General features: G+C 49.2%; 1 protein-coding gene across 2 annotated transcripts in view; it reads left to right on the top strand.

The window, feature by feature from the left end:
• ARHGAP22 (Rho GTPase activating protein 22) overlaps window positions 1-24663 on the top strand; it is a 253622-nt gene that overhangs the window by 178814 nt on the left and 50145 nt on the right. For both annotated transcript variants that reach the window (XM_054033359.1, XM_054033360.1), the window contains one exon: window positions 10832-10960. In XM_054033359.1, the coding sequence (XP_053889334.1) occupies window positions 10832-10960 (129 nt within the window). The remainder of the gene's footprint in view (window positions 1-10831; window positions 10961-24663) is intronic.

Genomic DNA, 24663 nt, shown 5'->3' with positions numbered 1-24663 from the left:
TGAACAGAAACAAGGATCTCCATTGAGTCCCATCACCACTGTCTTTATATACTGGAAAGGGCCAAGTGGCATCTACAAGTGACATCTAGGACTCTTTAGAAACACCTATTTCCCCCCCCCCTTTCATCTTCAGGGGAATTTGGCATCTCTACTCCCTGTTTAGCAAGTGAGATTCAGTTTACGGTGACCCCCTCAATCAGGACAGGCTAAGCATAGTTTTGCTTCCCTTTACTTGTATGGTAAGGGTACCAATATTTCATTACCCCTGCCTAAAGTGAACTGTAACCCCAAAACAGCCAAAATAGATTACTTTGGCAAAGCAGCTCCATCTTCTGAGCACGTAGGCAGTATAAGTTTCTATATGCAAATATAGTCTGCTCCTGAAGTCTTTTCTCTCAGTGCATCACTAGATGTCAGGGGAGAGCTCATTCAGACCCTGATTGCATTTGGTTGACTGGATATATCAATTTATCTTAATTCAGTAAAAAAAAAAAAAAAAGTTTAAGCTAAAGCAATATTAGCCATTCTTACACTCAAATAAAGAGTGTCTAAACAGGGATTTGCACCAGGTTAACAGTTTAAAAACGGATTTAAATTGAACTGGTACAACTTTCATGGTAAGTCAAGGCCTAAGACATGATTTCTTCTTATTTTGTTATGTGTAACTTACATATGCTATTCCTGATCATAGAATTAGCCCTGAGCTCAGGGAGAAACCACACTGGTTTCATGTTCCACTTGTAATCACTTCCTGAATCTTATGTACTAGTGCAATTCTGATGCGGCTGGGTTTCTGTTCGTGTTAGGTTTTGTCCAACTCTTTGTCAATCAAACCACAGTTCTGTGGCCTAAGCATGTTGGTGATGCTTTTCTAAAGCAGTTCTAGGAAATTTGAAATTCCCAGAAATATTGCTCTGAAAGCACCAGACAGAAAAGTTAGCTCCTGCATACTGGTGAGTTTATGGAGAGAGCACTACGGAGTGTGTGTGTTTTGCACTCTGTCCTCTGGGACTTGGGTCTGGGACTTGTGCTCCTAAATCACTTCGGTGTTTTTGGAAATGCCACCCAAAGGGCTTCCAGTGGTAACCTGGCCATTACCATTTGTGGAGATCAACATTAAGGCTGCAGTTGCCAAAAGAGCCCATGAGAGTTAGGGCCCAAATTCCATGGAAAGTCAGTGGGAGTTGAGTATCCAGGCTTTTTTTGAAGACTCCACCGGATGTAAATGTGAACCATGTCAGTTTGTGACCAGGCAGACTCTCAGCTGGAGTAGTGAACGCTCCCACACAACAACGGGTGTTTGATTTTGCAACATATTTTCCCCCAGTTTTGACACACAACGGAAAAGGTCTCATGGAGAAACCCGTCAAACCCATCCCAAGCCCCAGGCATAGAGAGTCCCTGATTCTGTGACATGTCCTGCGGTAGCTTTTCAGCAAATCCCCCTAGGTGGCTATATAAATAACTTGCGTATTTCTTTAGAAAAGGCTGCTGCTATGTTACCCACCAGAACTGCGACAGATAATACCGTTAGGTTCCTGTAGCTCATCTGTTTCACTCGACTCTTTCGGTGTATTTGAAGAATCCCAAAGCACTTTAACAAAATGCTTAACTTGTATCTTGGTTTCATAAGTTTTGCAAAGTGTGATCGAGAGCAAAGCAGCAACCCAACCAACTTCCAGAAACCCACTCTAGCAGCTCCTGGATCAGCTCTGCCTCAAACGGATTGAGTCAAAACAAGCGTAGGATGGGACATTTACTGCAACAGCATGTCACCTCCTACTGTCCATTCTCTGGTCGGGTCTCCACTGCAGAGTTCTGCCAGCATAGCTATCAGCCGGAGGTGTGTGAAATTCTCACTCCTCAGCGACATAGTTCTGCCAGCAGAACCCGGGATAGACATGGCTCTGCTGACAGAAACGTGCTTCTGTCAGGTTAGCTAGAGTCACCTGGGGAGATGGTGTTACTGTGTCTGCAGACAAGCTGCTTCTGTCAGAACAGACAGCATCGACAGTAGGGGGCGGTGCGGCCATACCTATGGCGACATGTGCTCTGTATTGTAGACATAGCCTTAGCTCTTCACAGAGCTCTAGCAATCCACATGCCTGCTGCTTGTTCCCCTATCCCTGCCGCTCCCTCAGGGCCTTCCTGCTCCTCGTACTTTTTTCAGATGATTTCAGCCTGTCCTAATGGAACTTTCCAAGATCAGCTTCCTATTGACCTCTCACCCCACGGATGCTTCTGTTCCCAGCAATCCTTCCCTTCTGTCAAAGGGCCAACATGCAGAATAAACAGCAGTGGAGAGGAAAATCACCCACTCCACGATCATCCCATTATGGTTAGAGATGGGCCAAAATCCCACATCCCCACTCCTCTAGCTGTGGGTTATCTGGATCTGGATATTGCAGCCTGAGTCCATCTCTAGCCATAATGGTGTTTGGTCAGGGATCAATGTCAGCCATAATCAAAGGCAGTGAGTGGCAGGATTGAAATAGTTGCTCATGTGACCATCCCAAACACTGTGACTGACCTGCTCCATAACAACCGTGCATCTCCTGCTCGCACTGGAGACACCTGATAGTTCATCTGTCCTTTTCTGAAATCCAAGATCAAGGCTGGCTTTGTGCCACTTTGCAGAAACAGATCCCCCAATCTAATCAGCTAACCTTGGAAGAATTCGTTCACCTCATTGTTCACCTTCTCTTCTTAGCAATGCGATCTTCAAGCCCTGAATGTGTTAGTCGCCTTGCTGGCACAAAGAGCAGGCCCGGGACGAGGAATCAGTGCAGCCCATCTTTCTAGCTGTGGATAGGAGTTTTGCCCATTTGTCAAGATCATCACTGCTGCTTGCCTGCAATCAAAGGCTGTCTGTCGCAGTTTCCCCACAAGTCATCAAGATGTGACCATTTTCCTCCTTCCCTCCCCCCGCCCCTCCAGCCAACACTTTGATATGCAGCCTGTGGCTTCCATTCACTTCCTACCAGGTTACAACAGCACGTGTGTGCACACACGCCCATGTGTAATGCAGAAATACACGCACACACGCACACATATACATGCATATACAAATGCTCAAAACCTCTGATACACAAACATACACGTAAACACAGCAGAGCTTTGTGAGTAATGGGGGAGTGGCAAAATCAGTTGGAAAAATTATTCTGAAAATATAGTGGAACCCTTTAAATACATTCAAATATTACTCAGTCTGTTTGCTCAAACATAGGCATTAAGGTGCATGCAGTTCCAGGCATGCACACACATGCAGACCTAGATGTGCACACACACACATGGGTGTGCAAATACACACAGACACATTCTAGGTTTGGACAGGCAAAGCTTAGTGGATATAAAAGGAATGTAGCTGCCTCTTCATCCCAACCTTGAACTCTACCTGACCCCAAAGCTGTACTGAGCAGCAGAAATGTTCTACTAACTATCCCTTTATTTTCCATTTCCACGTACAATGGGCCCGATTCTGTTCCCACTGCAGTTCTTGCTGTTGATTTCAGTGGCGGCAGGGTTGGGCTGTGTACCTTCACATGAATGGGCGGACTCCACCTTTCTAGTGCTGGCTCACAAGAGAACTTCTTGGAAAAGCCAAGCTCATCGTGGGTGCATGGCAGGTGAAGTCATGCTGCGGTGGTTGGAAAGTGGATGAGGAATGACTCCAGGTGTGTGAATCTATTCTTGTGATTATCCCTTGTGGGAAATAGCTCTGTGAAGAGAGACACCCAGTGGAGCTCCTGCTGTAGCTAGCTTGGAACAGGAGCACAGAGCAGGGCAGTTCTGATAGGGGGTGATGGCAGACTTGTGCTTTGTTCTGTAGTTCTTAGTGAATTTACTGATGGTTTCACAGCTCTGGAGATATAAAGAGGAACAATGGTCTAGTGAGAAGAAAGAAGGATGGTCCAGTGGTTAGCTTGCTGGCCTGTGACTCAGGGTTCACGTCCCTGGTTCTGCCACTTACCCTCTGTGTGACCTTGGGTAATTCACTTTGTCTGTCTGTGCCTCGGTTCCCATCTGTATAATGGGGTGATAGCCCTGCCCCGCCACACAGGGGAATGTGATGATAGATACAGTAAAGACTGAGATGCCCAGCTACTGTGGTGATGAGGGCTGTATATATACCATAGATAGATCTAGTGAACAGTGCAGCACTGGCAATTTTAGAGAAAGCTTCCCCTCCATGCAGGCCATGAAGGGACCATCTCTAGGAGTCTATTCTCCTTGCTGTTCTGTCAAGGGCTTCTGTATTGAAATGGCAATAAGGGCGCCAGTTCACCGCAGTTGCCGGCATGGCTTTGTGATGTGTTGTGGATATCCACTTGCTGACAAAAGCTTTGAGGTCACCAGCCAGCAGCTGAGAACACTGCTAGCTAGGATCACTCGGTTACCTAGAGATGAAAGGCTCCATATCCCATTACCAGTGCTCCTGGGGCATCCAGTCCCTTAAGGTAATGTGGATCTAACCGAGAGAGTGGGTGTTGTGCATGAATGGTGCATTTATGGCTATTTACACAGTGACTGCTGACATTTACCAGGGTACACAGAAGCAATGAATCTATAGACTCCCCAGGCAGGGCTGGAAAAGCGTTCATGTCTGGTGACATCTGCAGATCAAGCCAATGTATCCTGTTGTGGACTCAAGCATGCTGGTGGAAAGCTTCTATCTAAGGTACATCTGTGGCCCCTCATTAGTGCAGTACCTAGAGCACCTCACGCTTGATAATGGATTTATCTTCACAAAACCCCTGGGGAGATAAGGTAGGGCTATCATCCCCATTGTAGGCACAGAGCGACCAAGGATGGTGTCCAAGGTCACACAGGAAATTGAACCCAGGTCTTCCAAATCCTAGGCTAGTGCCCTAACCACTGGACAGTGCTTCCTTTCCTTCCCCTCTGTAAGTGCAGGCAAGACCGCCCCGTCACCCATCCCCATTGAGCTACCCACACTCCCAGAAAGGATTCTTTATAAATCTAACAGTGAAAATGACTCTTAGGGCTTGTCTATACTTATGCGCTGGTTCGGCGGCAGGCAATCGAACTTCTGGGTTCGATTTATCGCGTCTTGTCTGGACGCGATAAATCAAACTCAGAAGTGCTCCCCGTCGACTCCGGTAATCCTGTTCGCCGCGAGGAGTACGCGGAGTCGACGGGGGAGCCTGCCTGCCGGGTCTGGACCGCGGTAAGTTCGAACTAAGGTACGTCGACTTCAGCTACGTTATTCACGTAGCTGAAGTTGCGTACCTTAGTTCGATTTGGGGGTTTAGTGTAGACCAAGCCTTAGCCAAAGCGCCGGGAATGCCTGCTGTGGTGAACCCCGGCCAACTAAGGAGAGATGGCTGAGTGTGCACAAGAGCTGGTCATATTTGGACAGGAGATTGATTAAGGATGTTATGAGAAGTTTTGTTCAGGTGGGGATGGGAGTTGTTGTCTGTGTTTGCCTGTGTCTACCTGTGTCTTCCCCCTACATGAGGCAATCAGCACCCTGTTCATTCCGCACAGTAAGAAGTAATGACTGTACACAGTCACCTTAAAGCAGGGGTTCTCAAACTGGGGGTCGGGACCCGTTAGGGGGGTCAAGAGGTTATTACATGGGGGAGTCACGAGCTGTCAGCCTCCACTCCAAACCCCGCTTTGCCTCCAGCATTTATAATGGTGTTAAATATATAAAGTGTTTTTAATTTATAAGGGGGGGTCGCACTCAGAAGCTTGCTATGTGAAAGGGGTCACCAGTACAAAAATTTGAGAACCACTGCCTTAAAGTCTCCACTGAGGGGAGTGGACAGCTCAGGGCTAGACTATTCTGACTACTATGGGCTTGAATTTGTGCCCTGAGCATTGCAGCTGAAAATTAGTTTATATTAGCAATGGACCCTTTCCACAAAGTGCAGATTCCAGTCTAGAGCTGAATGAGGACTTTTTGATAAGCGTTTTCAGTTCAGTCTGTTACAGAGAGAGATGAGGCTTTGAACTCAATATCTGGATCCAAACTTCATATAGCTATAATGAGCAGAACTGAAACAGCCAGCTCCGAACATCGCCAGACAAAGAAGTTTGAATGCCAGATCCTAATCGGAGTTTTCGCAAAGACCCTGGGGTGTTTGGATTTGTACCATTATAAAGATAGCTTGGAGCTACAAACTTTGATCTGAAACCCCAGAACCAGATCCATTTTTGGCTCGGGGCCAGGAAAAGGAGCAGCTGTGAATTTCCAGCTAGGATCTAGACTCCAAAGGTTTCTGGGGTTCTAGCTCTGTGGGTTTGAATCTCGCTACCATCTCTAGTTCCTGTGAATCCCAAGCCTCCCAAAAGCTGATGCATATTACAACCCAATAAAGACACATGTCTGACTCCTGCCCTTTGCTGGACAAGTAGTGAGATATAATTGTCAGAGACTCTGGGGAACCCTCTAACCTGTCCTGCTTGCTGCCTCTAGGCTGCAGTGAGAAGAGCCAGGAGTGAGTGGGAAGAAAAGGAACATGTCCAAAATGTCATGACAGAAAAATCCCCTGTAGATAGGGCAGCAGGCACTCCACTGCCGTGCTTGAGCCTTAAACTAACATGTCCTCTTCTAACAACCGTTTCTGAAGCACGGTCTATTTTTCTGCCCTGTGTGCAGCTATAATTACTCTGCCCATCCCATGTGACTAGTGATGATGGGTTTTCCCGCAAACAGCTGTAGGTTCACAACCGTGCTCCTATTTAGAGTACCCCTAGGAACTTTCACTCACTTTTCACAATTGAGTTCCCAATTAGAGTAAATTTGTAGGCCTAGTTATCATAACAGGAGATTGTAGCCTGATCCTCCTGAATCCAAGGACAGGGTCCATGACAGTTGCCCAAACAAGCCAAGACCCTTGAAAATGAAGCTCACTTTCTAAAAATGTCTATTCTGTTGGGGGAAGCTGGGTTAGACTGCCAGCAAATAGCCCCTGCTGGGAGACCAGGCCATTTAAAAGCAGCCTCCTTTCTGATGGCTGGGGTGAGAAGCCCAGCCCTGAACCTCCGCTTTTATGTGCACTGTGAGAGGCCACCTACCAGTGATCTGCACTCCAGCAGGGAAACTGGCCAAGGTAACCTGTTGATCCTCCAGCAGAGGGCCTGGAAATTGGGCTGGGAGAGACATTCTCTAAGGTCGTTGTCAGGTGTGGTCTGAGAGTGAGGCCTGTGGACTCTGCTGTAGCCTTGGTGCTAATGGAGGAGTCGGGCTACATGAGGACCTCCTCATCCTTCGTTTTTCTGCTCTGGCGGGTGTGTGTATGAGGGAGAGAGTATCCTTGAGGCACCCCTGCATCCAAGCATGGTGATGTAGAGCCTCCTCTTTGAGAGCCAATTCCCACTAATGCAGGGGTGGGAAAACTTTGTGGCCTGAGGGCCACATTGGGGTTGCAAAACTGTATCGAGGGTCGGGTAGGGAAGACTGTGCTTCCCCAAACAGCCTGTCCCCTGTCCCCTATTCGACCCCTGACTGCCCCCCTCAGAACCTCTGACTCATACAACTCCCCCTGCTCCTTGTCCCCTAACTGCCCCCTCCTGGGACCCCCCGCCCTAACCACCCCCCAGGACCTCACCCTCTATCCAACCCCTTGCTCCCAGTCCCCTGACTGCCTCGACCCCTATCCACACCCCCACCCCCTGAGACTCCCACACTTATCCAACCCCCCCCACATTCCCTGTCCCCTGACCGCCCCCCAGAACCTCTGCCCCATCCAACTGCCCCTGCTCCCTGTCCCCTGACTGCCCCCTGTGACCGCCCGCCCCTTATCTAACCCCCCAGTCCCCTTACCATGCCACTCAGAGCAGCATGTCTAGCAGCCGCGCCACCCAGCCAGAGCCAGACACGCTGCCACGCTGCTTGGCAGGAGCGCAAAACCTTGCCGCTCAGAGCGCTGCCAAGCGGTGGCATGGCTGCAGGGGAGAGGGGACAGCAGGGGAGGGGCTGGGAGCTCAAGGGCTGGGCAGGACAGTCCCGCAGGCCAGATGTGGCCCACGGGCTGTAGTTTGCCCATCTCTGCGCTAATGCCTACCTCCTGCTCTCTAGCCCAACCGCCAAAGCTGCAGGCAGCAGCAGCTTTGGCTTCTGTTCCTGAACTGGTCTCCCTTTGCAACCTGCAAGACTCCCAGTTACCATGGTGATGGGTACGAGGTCAGTGCTTCGGGTAACAGTCAGGCATGAACACTAAGGTAGGGACGTGGGCTCCCCAAAGGTCAGCAGGAAAAGGGCAGGTAGGTTGTCTAGCCCAGGGGTCGGCAACCTTTCAGAAGTGGTGTGCCGAGTCTTCATTTATTCACTCTAATTTAAGGTTTCACGTGCCAGTAATACATTTTAATGTTTTTAGAAGGTCTCTTTCTATAAATCTATAATATATAACTAAACTATTGTTGTATATACAGTAAATAAGGTTTTTAAAATGTTTAAGAACTTCATTTAAAATTAAATTAAAATGCAGAGCCCCCTGGACCGGTGGCCAGGACCCGGGCAGTGTGAGTGCCACTGAAAATCAGCTCACGTGCCGCCTTTGGCACGCATGCCATTGGTTGCCTACCCCTGGTCTAGCCTGTCATCCGTAGCAGGAGCGGGCAGGGCGGGTTACTCAGAAAGCAAGCGACTGAAGGGAAATAAGAAGTGGCTTGTCGCAGGGCGAGCTGACCTTTTACGAGGGTCGGGGCTCAGCTGCACCTTTGCCATGGTTAACTTGTCTCCCCAGGTGGAGGGGGTGAGTGTTGAGGTCATCTGACTATATCAGGCCAGGTGGGGGGTTGGGATTGAGAGGAGAACGGAGTGGGAATCCCTGACCTGACCTTTATAAAGAGTGGGAGGACAGGTGGGCGGCTGGGAAGAAGCAAAGCAGGTGGCGTCAGATAGATCAGTTCTGACCGTCAGAAGGCAACAAGCAGGGGGCATAAAAACCAGAGCTGTATCTGGGCTTGGTGCCTGATTCTCCCCTCTAACAGGAATCCTAGTTCATAGACTGCACAGGACATAAATCATCTGAAAATCCACACTGTGATGCTGGCTAAGAGGCTGGTGTGAGAAGAGTCAGAACTAGGCTGCATGGGGGAGGGGAACCCAGGCTTTAATTTCACCTGCAGTAATCTACACTGCCATGCTGCCTTATTCTATGCGCTAAGATTCCATTGGCTTCTTGGTTCAAGTTAATTCCGTTTTAGAAAACAACAAAACCCTAGGAGTTTGGATTCATGCGGCCCCTTTTGTTCTGCAAATCAGTGCCCGGCCTGTGAGTTTGTTTAAGCTAAGCAACAATTAATAGCAAGAACAAGCATTTCCTTGGCTTACAGGCAGCTTGTAGCCCTTCCAACACACTCCCTTCCCCAGATTAACTAGGATTTAGTAGGTGTAAATTCTGTTTATATTAAGGTAGTTCCATAGAAACCAGCGCATACCATCGTCCCTATTCTTATCTCTGAATTCCATGAACAAGCAATCTCGGCAGCTCAGCTCAGGGTGACAGTTCCTGCTTTTCCAATAAACCTAATATTCCAGAGACAAGTGAGTACGGAGGTGGCAGTGACGGAACAATAAAGAGACACTGTCCACAGAACAAAGTCAAAGGCAGTCTCTGTGGAAGGGGGAAACTCCAAGGCATTAGTGACAGCTGATGGGTTGGCCAGTCTCTTCAGCCTCTAGGTAGAAGTTGCTCCAGTACACCTATTGTGTGTCCTCATGTGGGCCCTCACTGGAGTGTATCCAAGTCTGGGGCACAAGGTGGGGGGGAGGGAAAGATTCCCACTGACTGCAGTGGGCATTGCGTTGGGCCATGTGTACTGCAGCGGAGAGGAAAATTGGAATAGGAGAATGGATATGGATGGTGGTAGTCTGAGCATCCCTGGGTGAACGGCATACAGGGCAGGCTGTGTGTATTTGATGTCCTGGCCAATAGCTTTTCTGGGGTGTCCCCCGTCAATCATGTATGAAGTAGAGGTAGGCCTGGATCTGAATTTCAAATTGGACCCCATCCTCTGAATTTCAGACAGGAGAGTCAGGTTCAAATCTTAAGCTCCCTAAAATGCTGGTTCTGGGGTGGATCCAAAATCAAAAGGGGTTGGAATGTGGGGGCGCAGTCTTCCAGCTTCAGATTCAGAAGTGGCTCAAGATGTTGGAAATCTCATGAGAACAGCTGGTCTTGTGAGATTTCTGCTGCTCAAGTTGTTAAAATCTCATAATCTCTCAGTCTCCAGGCTCCTTGATGACAGCTCCAGAGGTTCCAATGGCCATCCAGCCTAAGCCTGAGCTGTAGATCTGGTCCAGCTCAAAGCTGGAGTCTAGATTTGATCTGGATCCTCCTGGACATGGCAGGTTTCGAATTCTGCCAGTACTCTCATCATGCAGCATGGCTAGCTTTCTGATTTGCTCCCGTGATGATCTTGATTGTTAAATCTATCACTGGGATAATCATAGCCAGATGCCCACACCTTGATTCCTCTCTCTTGCAGCATGTGAAGCCTACAGCTAGATTGTCCAGCACCGTCTTCCCTCTGGCCCCCCCCTCTATATCTCAGCACAAACATGCATAGCTGACCTCTGGCAGGAGGGCTGGGCTGCACTGTTCTTAGGATAATGCAGCTTACACCTATCCCCGGCATGTTGGTGAGCCTAGCGGAAAGTTCTGCCAGCAGCACCCACTGGGACACTGGCATCACACCAGGCCACGGACCTGCGCCCTACATGATCCTGTATATCAGTGCAAAGTGGGCACCAAGCGAACCCAGCGAGGCTGGATTGGGTGAGGCCAGTCGTGGTCTTAGAGACAAGGGTTCACTCCTGGGCTAGATGCTAACCAAGGTGTGTGTTTTGTTTTTTCAGGTGGTGCGGGAGACCGAGAAAAGATGCCTGTCAATCACGAAGCCTTCCTGCTCATGGCTAATTCCCAGAATGAGATGGAAGATTGGGTGAAAGCCATCCGGCGGGTCATATGGGCTCCCTTTGGTGGAGGTATTGCACATAGCTCACATGCACATAAATTAAAACTGTTGCCTCAAGGTAAAACATATTCTTGTGATACTAGGATACGTGGAAAGCACAATTTGGGGGCGGGGGTGAACCCATATTTCTCCTCCTCTGCAGTACGTAAAACTGCCCCCACTAAAGAAGCTGATTGGTGAAAAAATAACATTGTATTATTATTATTATTTTAACTCTCATTGTTTACAGCTATTTTATTCCCTTGTCCCTGACTCCGCCTCCTCTTTCCTTTTTTGCTGAGAAGGAGGGTGTCCAGTCACCTCCTTTCTCCACCACTGGGCCAGATGCCCATTCCCATACTCTCAGGACATCTGAAAGGCAGAGTCACCTTCCACTTGACAAAGATAAGGCCCAATCCTGCAGCCTGTGTGCAAGTGAAGCTCCCATTGACTTTAGTGGGTGTCTTTGTTTCTGTAAGGATTGCAGGGTCAGACCCAAGACACCCCTTGAGAGGGTAATCAGTGTTGCCAACTTGTGTGATTTTTTTTATCTCCAGTCTCACAATTTTGATGTTTTACCTAAATCCCCTGCTCCTGGAGCCCTGTGATTACACAAGACTTTTTAATGCTGAGATTAAGTTTCTGTCCCTCCTGGCTGGGGGAAAAGCTTGAGAATGTGACCCCTGTCTATTCGGAAGGCTCAGCCATCACAAGGCCAATAAAAAAACCAACTTTTTTTTAATCTCATGATTTTATGCCAATCTGCTGATTTTGGCAGGGACTGACTCATGTTTTGGAATGCCCAGGTTCAGCTGTATTGAGGAATGTCGGTAGCCAGTGGTTGTCTCACTGGTAATGTCTCCCTTCCTCTGAGGCCCTGCCTACCCTAGGCAGAAGCATCCAGATCCTGAAGGGTATTTAGGTGCCTAACTTACATCAACATCAATGGGACTTAGGCACCTAAATACCTCTGACAAGCTAGGCCAAAGGCCTTGCTGCCTATCTGACTGTGGTCTATGCTTGCTGTATCGGTACAGTGCCCTGGAACAGCTGTTGTACCATGGGCACAAGTGTCCATTGCAACATCTAGGACAAGGCCTCTGCCCCAGTTCAGCTGGATGTAATCTAATGTGCTGCGGGGTCCCCGCAAGCAGCAGGATGCACTGATTCAGCTGCTCCTCCTAAGCCCAGCCCGCAGTGCCATGCCCACATTTTCAGTTTACCCCAAAGACGCCTCCTCTGAGGGTGTCAGGAATCCCAGAATGCACCGGTGCAACCACAGCTAGAGATTGTGCTTTTAGTGGAGCCTGTGTAGGTCTGTTAGAGACTACTTTAGCCGGGCCACACAGCAAACACTGCAAGGAAAACTGAGACAAGCAGCAATTCAATGCAGGAGATGTCTTTGTGACAGTGTCCTCCTCCAGCGCAGATGGCATCAGTGCTCCTGCTGTCGTGTATTTGGGTATTTTTATTGTCAAAGTGGCCAAGGACTTACCAGTCTCATGAAATAATGCTAGGCTGACATCTACAGTAAGGGGTAAATCCACTGGCTCTGGACTCAGCATTACCAACCCTAAGGAATCCAAAGATCTGCATTTAGGCCCAAAAAGCTCAAGATTTATTTCAAAATCAAGAGGGTTTTTTTAATACATTTTGGGTTTTTTTTGCTTGGCCTTCTGGTTTCTGAGCCTCTGAGGTGCACACAAGCTTCCAAGCTATACTCTGCAACTATGAGGGTTAGAAACTTGGGGGTTTTAAAGAATGAAATCTGATGTTCTCCCATAATCCCATGACTCCAGGAACTGGAGCTTTAAAAAAAACACCATCATCAGACTGAGAATAAATCATGAGAGGTGGCAACGCTGTAGGCTAGGAGCTGGATAATAAAGAAGGAAAGGCAGCTACTAGGGATGTCAATGAGAGCTGGATCAGGCCCTGTAATAATATTAATATCTAGCTCTCATCATCAGTAGATCTCAAAGCACTTTACAAAGGAGGTCAGTATCGCTATCTCCATTGTGTAGATGAGGAAACTGAGGCACATAGCAGGGCAGTGACTTGCCCAAGGTTACCCAATAGGCCAATGGCAGAGCCAAGACTAGAACCCAGGATTCTTGAGCCTGTCCTATTCGCCAGGTCAGAGAGCATTACAATTTAATTGCCAAGCAGTTGAAAAAAAAATTGAAATTCTGGTCATTTCATGTCAGCTCATTGACCAGTATTAATTTTAAATAATGCCTAACTCCATTCTGGCTATCATGCCTGCCTGTTTTATCTATGTCTCTCTTCCTTTCCCTAGTACACCTCTACCTCGATATAACGCTGTCCTCAGGAGCCAAAAAATCTTACCGCGTTATAGGTGAAACCGTGTTATATTGAACTTGCTTTGATCCACCGGAGTGCACAGCCCCGCCCCCCAGAGCACTGCTTTACTGCATTATATCAGAACTCGTATTATATTGGGTCGCGTAATATCGAGGTAGCGGTGTATTTATAGCATGCCAATCACCAGGAGATCTAGTCGCTACATTCATTTCTGAAGTATTTGAGGAAATGACCAAATTCACCCACACCCCTTCCCTGGAATCAGAGCAGGGCTCTTTGCATGTGGTATTTCAGCCTACCTCACTATATGGGAAGGCTGTAAACAAAGCTGTCTCTTTGTGTTTTAACCGAATAATTTTAACTCTGCTTCACTGCCACCGCTCCTAATTTGAGAGCCAAGTCTTATCAGTCGACACGTTTTAATATTTGAAACTGGGGAGGAAAAAAATCAGGCTTTATTATTAATATGTAAATATCCAGCCCTGGAGAAGGTTGATAGGATGTGAAAATGAATTATGCCAAGATAAAAGGGGCGGCTTAGCCACATGCTTTCATCTTTGCTGATGTATTGAAGAAAGTCCTAAATCAAAGAGGATGGGGGACATGTTGGTGCGGGCACACGCACCGGCACAGCCTTTCAAAAAAGAATCTGAAAACTCCCCAAAGCTGCTGAGGATCCCAAGTTATTAATTGGAGACAGGTGCAGACTTAAAAGCCACACAGAGTTTATGCTTTGAAACAACTTTTAAATTTGGCCTTAAAATAAAATCCATGGGCTCCTGAGCCTGTTGGAGAAGGCTGGCTTGCTTAGGGCCCATGTGGGTTTCTAACAGGTTCCCCTGGCTTTCAGGGCCTGGGATCCGTGCATCTAGTCAGTTGCAGCCAGAACAGAGGTTTTTGGGAGCTCAGCTTTGGAAAGGAGCTGTGTGCATTGGGTTTGTTTGTGGCTGGTTTTGATTTTAAAGAGCAGACATTTAAAATGAATGGATACAGCTGGGCTGTGAAGTGTTAGCCAGGCTTGATTAAAACTCCAGCTGACCCTGCCTCACTCTCTCAGGAACAAATCTCTTGTTTGCACCACTGCCGTTCACGGAGTTACTCTGCATTTACTCCCCATAGCCAAGAGCAGAATCTGCCCACTGTGGGGCACCTGTGTGTGGCTCCATGACAGACATGCAAGTCAGACCCACAAATGCTGCTTCATGCTTCCCCTCCTTGCCACTAAGGGCTCCCTTCTCTTTAGATGGAGAGTTGCCTCCAGTCCCCAAAGTCCTGCTGTTTTCTCCCTACTGTCCCTTACAGTGTGTTTGCTGCAGCACTGCAGAATGGTGCAGTGTGGGCTAGTGGTTACAGCACAGGCCTGGGATGCAGGGTACCACGGACTTGCTGTGCAATGCTGGGTTTAGCTGCACCTCCCAGCATCCACCAAAGCCATCTGCGTGATGCTGCTTTGACAGAGGGGAAGGGTGAGGTTATCACTTCAGTGGGCATGGTAATACTTGCTTATTCCAGCAAAAGCCAGTGAGTATTGGCTACTTTAAGCAGGGCCTGGCTGGTTGTTCACTTCCCCTGGGGTTCTTGTTCCTTCATTGTCTCACCTAACAAAGTCCCACTCAGGGTTGGCTGAGGGATTGAAGCTAGGGCCTGTGCTTCTGAAAGCATGAGCCTCTATTGCCTGAGCTGAAAACCCAGGCATGGGAGCTGTGAGGCTGCAGCTAACGCGTAGACCTCTCTGCTGGATCAGTGCTAACTTGGCAGAGAGCCAGACTGCTAGGCTGGGCTACAGGGTTATTTCTTTCCTTTCATTTCTCTTCCTCCTGATCTCTCTGGACATGGGTGGCTCCCTGCTCCCCTTGCTCTCTCCTCCCTCATACTCCCTGTTCAGTGTGCTACACCTGCACTTCTCTTCCCCCTGCAGCCCAGCTCACCCCGCACCCCTGACCCTGGCAAGGTCTGGCTAGCTTAGATAGCATCTCATCTCCACACTAGGCCTTTCTGCTGCTGCTTCTGCCTCCTGGTCTCCTCCCCAACCCCTCAACTACACAGATCTCCCTGCTATGGAGCTGTTGCCATGGCCAGGAGCGTGCTTGCCTCAAGCAGAATAAGTCAGCCCTGCTTTAAGAACTTGCCTACACCAGGAAACTGACAGGAGTAGCTCCAGGTTTAGCCTCTCTGTTCTGCAATACAGCACTTTATTCCAGGGTAATTAGCGTGCTCATTCTGAAAAAGAGCATCCACCCAGGGAGCTCTTTCAGTCAGTTGCCCCATGTAGACAAACCCTAATTCGTTGAGACCCTCAGCTCAGCCGACAGGGGAACCTTGGCTCCAGATCCTCTAATCTGGGATCTGTCCAGGGAAATGCAGGAATTCCCAGAAACGGTGGGGTAGCTGAGTGACCTGCCTGGAGCAGCTGGGTCCCTGTGTCTGTGTCCTCACTGCTGACATGGGGATCGCCCCACCCAGGCTGAATTAATGACTCTGCCTTGCATGGAAGTTGCTGTATGAAGGCAAAACACTGTTATTCTGGAGTGCCAAATATTCCCATCAGACTCACATGTCCACTGGGAAGCTGGGCAGTTTAGTGGCTAGGACACTGTGCTGGGATTTGTCGGGGGATTCAGCTCCTGGACTAGCCCTAGACTCAGTGTGATCTGGGGTAAATCATTTAAACTGTCTTGTGCCTCTGTTTTCCTTGTGTACAATGGGGATTTCCCGGTGCAACTGTTGTGAGCACAGAGTCCATTCATGATTGTGGGTGCACATGGTACTGCAGCGATACAGGCCAGGTAGATGGCTCCTCTTATCTTCACAATGCCAAGTGTCATTACACAGCTGAGATGCTGCCCCGGAAGTGGAGGCCAGCCTCCTCTAGCGTTGTTCCGTCTATGTCTCTGTCGTGCAGGCACCGCGTGTGCCAGGTTTTCCTTCCTTCACATGGGGCAGGGAAGGGCACACTGGGAGGCGGGCTAAAACCCGGTTTGCTCCCTGAGCAGCTGCTGGGTGTTTGCCTTGCCTCCCGTGTGTGGTGTTATCTCTGCACAGAGATACAACTGGCGCCCGGCTAGTTTTATCAGTGTTTGTTCTTCCAACCCAGAGTCAGTGTTGTCTGATGGTGGGAGACAGACTCAGGCAATGGAAGAGGAACAGAGAAGGGGTCTGTCTTAAGGGAATGGATGAATTCAGAAAGATCCACCTGGGACAAGAAGAAGGACAAAATATCTATGAGGAGGTTATGATCAGCTTAACCCCAGTCAGTATTTGTAGCAGCAGAAGTCAGGATCTCCTCTTTCAGATAGGGAAACTGAGGCACGGGACTGGGAGAAGACTGAGTCAGGTATGGGGCCTAGCTATCTGCACCTCCCCCCCCCCCCCAAACACAGCAGTCTGCTTGGCATCTTCTTTGTCTCTCATGTCTGCCCCTGGGATATGACAAGACCTGACTTACCTAATATCTAAGGTACCCCTATGGACTCATTGTTATAGTGTCTGGGCACCTCACCATGTATTTATCCTCACAACACTCCTGTGAGGCAGGGCATGGCTGTTATCCCCATTGTACAGATGCGGAAACTGAGGCACAGAGAGGCCAAGTGACTTGCCCCAACATCACACAGGCTGTCTGTGATGGAGCAGGCCTAGATCTCTAGCTAGCACCCTCACCATGGGGCTGTCCTTCCCTTTGGCTACTCTCTCTGATCTGTACTAGAGAAGAGACAAAGATGGACCCAGTAATCAGACCCTGCATAGACTTCAAATGTGCAGAAAGCATGAGTCCTGGATCTGACCCTGCTCTGGTACACTGCAGAGGTGGTTACGGCTACTGGAACAGGGCATATAGCTTACAAGGCTAAGACCATGCTTGGGGTGAACATCAATGGGACTTGTGTTCCTAAGTGACCTAGGGGGCTTTGACAGCCCTGAGCCCTAGAGCAGAGGTTCTCAAACGGGGGTTGTGACCCCTCAGGGGGTCGCAAGGTGGTTACATGGGGGTCGTGGGCTTTCAGCTCTGTGGAGCTGACAACCCTGAGCTCCCATTTAATTAAATTACCCCTCAGAGGCTTGCTGTGTGAAAAGGGTCACCAATACAAAAAGTTTGAAAACCACTGCCCTAGAGCTTACTGTCTAGAGATGAACCAGAGCCGTTCCATTTCTCAGGGCTTCATGTGATACTCCTAGGTTTCTGCCCTGTGAGGTTCACTCCCTCCACACGTATGACTTGTAAGCTTCCAGAAAACAAATGACCAAGGGTCACGGTGGATTCTCCATCACTGGCCATTTTTAAATCAAGATGGGATGTTTTTCTAAAACGTCTGCTCTAGGAATTAATTCAGGGAAGTTCTCTGGCCTGTGCTACACAGGAGCTCAGACTTGGTGGTCACAGTGGACCCTTCTGGCTTTGTAGTCTATGAAGCTATGACTTTACAACTCAGCTCAAACACCCAAGCTTTGCCTGGCTCCAGATTGAGATGTGTGACAGCTCAGGAATATGGAAGGTCCAGAATAGTGCCCAGCAGTGTGGGGCACCGTGTGAAGTGTGTTAGCACCACTCCAACCAGGGAAGGACATGCGCCCCCAGAACCTTGGAGCTAAAGGCTGCCGGTGAGGCTAGTGCTAGTGCTGCTGCAGAGAGGGGAGACAATGAACAAAATCCCCCAGGTGCTGTAAATTGGACTAGCTCTATGCCTTCCACCAGCTGGGGGCCTGGCTCATTGTCTCTTAGCTCGTGAGGTCATGGGCACCAGGGGCCAAGACACCAGGGTGTCTGCTGGGCAATATAGTAGCTTCCTTATATATAGTGGCAAGTATCGCCACAGTGCTGCATGTAAGTCCTTAGGGCCATTGAAAGGACAAGGGCTTGTACTGTGTTAGAGGGCATGCTGGACTCGCCCACAAACCAGAAGCTCCCTCAATTGGCTAGAAGTAGTAGTACCTTGCTTCTGTGCCACGTGGCCTCTTCTGCACTACTGCAGTGCTAGTAAATTATTAATATGACAGTAGCTCCTGATATAGGAGTGTTCTAACAAAACGTCTGAATGCATATATGTAAATAAGGTACCAATAGATGGCACTCAAGAATGTGTAGCATAGTGCCTGGATTTTGTGGGACCAATAACATTTCTTGTGCCCTGCAAAGAGGTTCCTCTTTACATGGAGCTCTTAGCAGCAGCCAAAGGCCTCAGGCCCTATTGTGCTGGGTGAACACAGAAATGACAATCGCTTCCATGAAGATATTCTGACTGTAAGCACAGTTTTTCCCAAAAGAGCCCCTATTGCGTTACAAACTCTCATCAACAGGCTCATATGTATATTTGAACCTCAGCCCTCTACTTGAGACAGTCAGAACTGCTCATCTCTGTTTCATATGCCCTTTACTGCTGATGGTGATTCTCCTCTAGATCAAGTATGAGGGAGCCTGTGTTCATCAGCAGACTGATCTGAATTCCATTCCTGTTGGCCGTAGCGTGCCACCACCAAGTGATAACGGTGAAATCTTAGATGGCCACAAATTTGTTACATTAGACTGTGTAGACTGGTGGGGGCAGTGCCTGGGGGGCTGACTCAGAAGGGGAAGTGCCCCCCGACTGAGTCACCCACATCACTTCCTGCCACACTCTTGGTTTCCCGCACAGGCCTCCTCTGCGAGCACTGGCCATGTTTGTGCTAGGTTTATGAAAGCTGACAGACTCAAAGCCCCCCTGGCTCTCAGAGCAGGCCATGGCAGTGGGTGATTAATAGGGCAAATATGTACCTGTGGTGTTTCTCAGCTTGCAGGCAAGTTTTTTAATATCTCTCTGTTGTTTCTTTGATGAATATTGTGAGAATCTGTGTTAAAGGAGAAAGTTAGCTAGCTGCCTGCAGGCGGCAGATTTAACCCTTTGAGAGACCCTCCAACCTCTTCAGCTCCTCTAGGTCACTCATAGGCTGCAGGTTTGGCTGCCATGGCCCATTCCGTCCTGGGCCACTGCTGAGACAGCTCAGAAAAGTTTTGTTAACTTATTTAAACAGAAGTCCTCATGTCCTGGTTCAGGAATGCCTGAATGCCACAAGAAAGGGCAGCTTCCCTGCTCTTTCCATCCCCATGATGTTTAAATAAACCTCTGAACCTTCCAGTGCTTTTCAAGCTCCTCTGAGGTTCTTTCTTGCTTGCCGCTAAGGGCTCTGGCTGGAATCCAGCTGTTGCCCTAGGGGTGAAAGCTACTCTGTATCTCTGTGCTGTAACATTCCTGACCCATCCAGGCTCAGTGTCCACTTGGGTTTAAGCTCCAGGAAGTTGTCCTCCTTTTTCCTGATTCCCAGGTTAATGCTGGATCACCTGGCCTGGTGGAGGAGGTACAGGAACTGCAGCAGGCAGCTCACCTGTGTACAGGAGTTTCCGGGGGAGCAGCAATGGGCCTGTTACTGATCTGATTCTGATCTAACTTTACAAATTCTAGGAGAACTGAGCATGTCAGTCCTAAGACACGTTTGTTCCTGCCTCAGTAGTAAATGCCACCTGAATAAGAACCTGTGCCGCTTTGTGTTGTTATTAAAATAGCAAGCAGAGGCCCCGTTTGGCTGTGTATACCCCTAGTGAGAGCTCACACTCAAAATAGACCAGACAGATAAAGGGTAGGAAGAAGACCTAAGGCACAGAGAGTGACTTCCCTAAAGTCATACAGCAGGTCTGTGATTAGAACCCAGGTCTGACTCCCAGGCCAGTACTTTAGCCAGTAGGCCAGCCTTCCTCCTGATTCCCGGACTCCTCCGCTGGCCCTATTATGCCCCAGACTGCAGCACGGGGCAGGGAGCACAGTGCTAACTGTGTGTGTTCTCTTCCCCACTACCACATCCACCTTGTGGGGGAATTGACAAGGACACTGACTAGCCAAGGGTCAGTCCTCATTTTCAGCATCAAGCTGGACATTGCTGCTCAGCCAGGACACGTGGTTTCTCAGTCCAGGTCAGTAGCTTCCCCATGAGCAGTGAGTGACTCGACTTCGCTTGTCTCCGTCTCAGAGAATAGGATTTTTCCTAGCTGGACAGACAGGGATGCAGTGGAGTTAGTTGCCCACAAATATATTTCGCAGAGGGCAAGCTATGAACACCTTCCATCAGTCTGGATGGAGAGCACCACTGGTAAATCAGCTTCCCTACCCTCCGGTGAGCTAGAGAACTATTAGTAGGCACAGAGCAGTCACACGGGGGAAGTCTCTGGCAGAATTGGAAATGAGTCTCCACTGAAACCCAGTTCTGTGCTTCCTTCTAAAGGGAAGGGAAGGCAGGCAGTTCAGAATCAGTTCACACATGGGAGGAGTTTGGGGCTCCCTTATAAATGCAGATCTCAGAGGAACCATCAATATCTATTGCAATCTTTTTGCAATTCAAAGTGCCAAATGGCACTCCCAAGCACAAACAGCTCCATAGCTGGGAAGAGTAGATTACTGCATTGCATGTCATGGTTACGCTAGATTTTTTTTTTACCCTAAACTCACCCTTCACATATAAGGACAGAGGTTTTGGTTGTGCAGTTATGCTTTGAGTTCGTTGCAACTTAAATATAGATGTAAAAGATAAAAGACCATGCATGAGAATTAGCAAATGGATCGGATTCTCTTGCTGAGCCTGAAGGATGTAGCAAAGTGAAATGATGAGTGTGAAATTGACTCAGCAATGAGAGGTTTATGGGGGCATGCTACCAGCAGAGCCAGACACTCTTGAGGTTTGGTTTGGAGGAGCACTCCGGTGATCACCCCATTCATTTCCCAGGTACCAAAGCTGCTGAGGTCTGGGGCTCTGGCAAGGTTTGGGGGCACTGGTTTGGATTGGTACTTTATGTGAAGTGATCTACAGATCACTGGTCTGAATAAATAATATTCCCTAGCTCTTATCTATTGCTTTTCATCCCCAGATCACAAAGCAAGTTACAAAGGAGGTCAGAATGATTATCCCCAGTCTGAATATGTCCAACTTCAACTTCCAGCCATTGGGTCGTGTTAAACCTTTGCCTGCTAGATTGAAGAGCCTTTTACCAAATGTATGTTTCCCCGTGTTGTTATAGCATTGTGTGGAGAATCAGGTTTTCCAAGGGATATTTGCTCAGATCAGATCGCTGCCTGTTAATGTGAAAGGTATTTTTATGTTGCTCTCGACATTTCATTCTCCAAATATTTCTTCTTGTCATTGTTTAGAGAGAAGCAGACTAATAAGTGGCTAGTTTTGGCGCGGCACTCTGCATGTTGTGGCTAAGCAATGCTCATGGCTGTTTATCATCTTTTTGTTTTCTCCATGCAAACAGTTATAAGCTCAGTTCAGAGAATAAGCCATGCAGAGTCCGCTGCAGTGTCATTTACTGCGCTGTTTAATGAGGCTCCTTCCCGTCATACTTCAGAGAGATGGAAAAACTGTTTAGACAGGGTTAGTTGAGTCTCCCCACTGCTAAGGGAAGATGACCAGTGATGTTTAATAACCTTTCAATGCTTGCGCTGTGTCTCATGTTTGTCCTAAATGCAGGTCCGGTTGACACTGCTGAAAATCAGTGTGAGTTGGTTATTTCAGTCAGTATGCAGAGGACTCTTTACTCTAAGGCTTTGATTTTCATTCAGACACCAGTAAATGGCTCCCTGGTCCAGAATACTGGCCCAAGGCAGGGTGGAGTTTTGTTAAGAGGATCTGTCCCAAACATCTGGGAGAGCAGGGAATAGAAGGGAATTGTTCTGTGCCCAGGGAAGGAGGATTGCTAGATGACTTTCTGCTGAGTTTAGCAGTATGACTGATCGTCCTTAATTATTTGACTGCCAGCTTTCTGTTGGCATAAGGAAGTGACCCATCCACTTGAGTTTGGCTCGGATAAGAGATGGGCCTGAAGTGAAAATCCTGGATCTAAATGTACCCAAACTTTGAGGGAGGTCAGATCTGGATTAAAACTTTAAGACTGGGCCCTACCTCTAAAACAGGGGCAGGCAAACTTCTTGGCCTGTGTGCTGCATCGGGTTTCGTAAATTGTATGGAGGGCTGGTTAGGGGAGAGGGTCGTGGCCTGGCCCCCACCTCCTATATGCCCTCTCCCCCCCGGGACCCCTGCCCCATCCACACACCCCCGCTCCCTGTCTCCTGACTGCCCCTGGACTCCCACCACCCCATCCAACTCCTCCTCTCATTTCTGATGCCCCCCCCCCGGGACCCTTGCCCCATCCAACCACCCCTTCTCCCTGTCCCCTGACTGCCCCCAGAACCCCTGCCCCTGACTGCCCCCTTCCACCTCATCCAACCCCCCATCCTGACTGCCCCCCCAGGACCCCTGCCCCCATTCAACCCCCTGTTCCATGCCCTCTGACCGCCCCAACCCCTATCCACACCCCCGCCCCCTGACCACCACCCCGAACTGCCATGCCTTCTATCCAACCCCCCCTTGCTCCCTGCCCCTTACCGCGCTGCCTGGAGCACTGGTGGCTGGCGGCGCTACAGCCACATCACCCAGCTGGAGCCGAGCCACACCGCCGCCACCACGCAGCACAGAGCACTGGGTCAGGCCGGGCTCTGCAGCTGTGCTGTCCCAGGCACTCACAGCCCCGCTGCCCAGAGCACTGCGCCGGCGGCGGAGGGAGCGAGCTGAGGGCATGGGGGAGGGGAGACAGCAAGGGAGGGGTCGGGGTTAGCCTCCCGGGCCAGGAGCTCGGGGACCAGGCAGGACGGTCCCGCGGGCCGTAGTTTGCCCACCTCTGCTCTAAAAAGAAGCAAACCAAGCCCAGGATCTTACATCCCTGAATACAGCAGGTTGGGCCCAGAATCAGTCTTGCACCCCCCTGGGGAGCTGTGTGAAGGCAGGCAGGTTCCATTCACACAGGGGGTTGGAGTGGAACCTTACAGCAGTTCCTAGGGGCTCACCGTCCCTGAGTTCTGCTGTCAGTTTCAGGGTTGAATTTGGCCTGTTGCAGATGCCAAGCTAGAAACCTGCCCAGGTTTTCGGGGGGGTTTATGAGCCTGAGTGAATTTCCCAGCAAGCCTGGGTTGAGTCTGAAGGCTTGTAAAGACATGTGCAGCCAGGTCCCTTTCCCACAGCTCTAGCCCCTACGGACTAACTGCTCGTGAGCGCATACCGGGAGACTCCGCCCCCAGCTGCACATTGTGCCAAAGCTGGGGTATCAGGGACCCAAACAGCTTAGCTCACCAGCAGAACATCCATGGTGGGTATTCTTGCCACATAGCCCTGGAGATCAAGACTCTAGCAGCAGAACAAGAGCAGCCCAGGTAGTGGCAGCATACGCATCCCCCCAGCAACCCCATTCCCCTGGGGAGAGAGGTGGTCAGTCTCCATTGCCAAGTTGGAGCACCGAGTGCCAGTTGTGATGGTAATTTGTATGCAGTGTTACCAGCAGAGGTACACCGCTGTTCGCAGCTAGAAATGAGCCTCTTTGGAAGACAATACCCTGGTCACTGAAAACACAAAGGGCTCTGGCTGTAGTTAGAGCAGGAGGGACTTGGTTAGTTTGAGCTTGGAAGGGTAGAAGGGAACACTTGCACCTGCAGGGAGGCTGATGAGCTAATGAGGTTACTGGCTACCAGCTGGATAGCTCTGAGAAGAAAACAAGCAGTATGAAAGGCTGAGCCAGGGGTCAGGAAGGGGACTCCATGCAACTGCTGCTATGTTATGATGTACCTGGAGCATAAGCAGTAATAAAGAGTTGGTATCCTGGTGGACTGTGTGTGTCTGCTCGATTTCCAAAGAGATCCTGCCAGCCAGAGGTTCCAAGAGCTGAAGGGAGAACCCATTCACACCAGCTCTCAAATCCTTCTCATGAGTCTGGCAATATTGGGTTTCCTTCATCAATCCCCAGCTCCTGGGACCAGGGCTTTCATTTTGATTAAAAAGTATGGTTCTTGCCCTTGTGGTGGCCCAGAAAAGCTTGGAAGTGTGATCCACGTCCAGCCTAGTGTCTCAAAACCCAGAAGGCAAATTGGCTTAAAAATCATGAGATTTCTTTTAATCTCATGGCAGTTTGGCCTTTGATTCACGATTTCTGAGTGCTTTGGATTGGGAATGCTGTATTCAACATGCACCCCGTCCTTATGAATTAGACTGAGACCTGCTTCACGTGGGCCACCCAATGGAGATCAGATGGTAACTGTGGCAGAGATAACTGCAATATGACATTGTCCTGCTGTTCCCATGCCCCTATACTGTACCTTGAAGGCAACAGCTGGAACCATTAGACTCCTCAGTTCAGATGACACAAGCTGTATGAATGACTGTATATACAGTATTTTGACCCCAGATAGCCAGAAGCGAATAGCCAGCTGCATCCATGGGAGTTCTCTGGAGGGGAACAGCTCGCCAAACTTCAGCCCATCTCACAAGTTTGGGATGCTGGTGGGTTATGGGTCACTGATCTGCAGTCCTATGATCCATTTTTTAAATGGAGTGAAGTAAAGC

This window comes from Malaclemys terrapin, chromosome 7 (assembly GCF_027887155.1).
Source record: "Malaclemys terrapin pileata isolate rMalTer1 chromosome 7, rMalTer1.hap1, whole genome shotgun sequence".
NCBI lineage: Eukaryota > Metazoa > Chordata > Testudines > Emydidae > Malaclemys > Malaclemys terrapin.
This window is presented reverse-complemented; position numbering and strand designations above follow the sequence as displayed.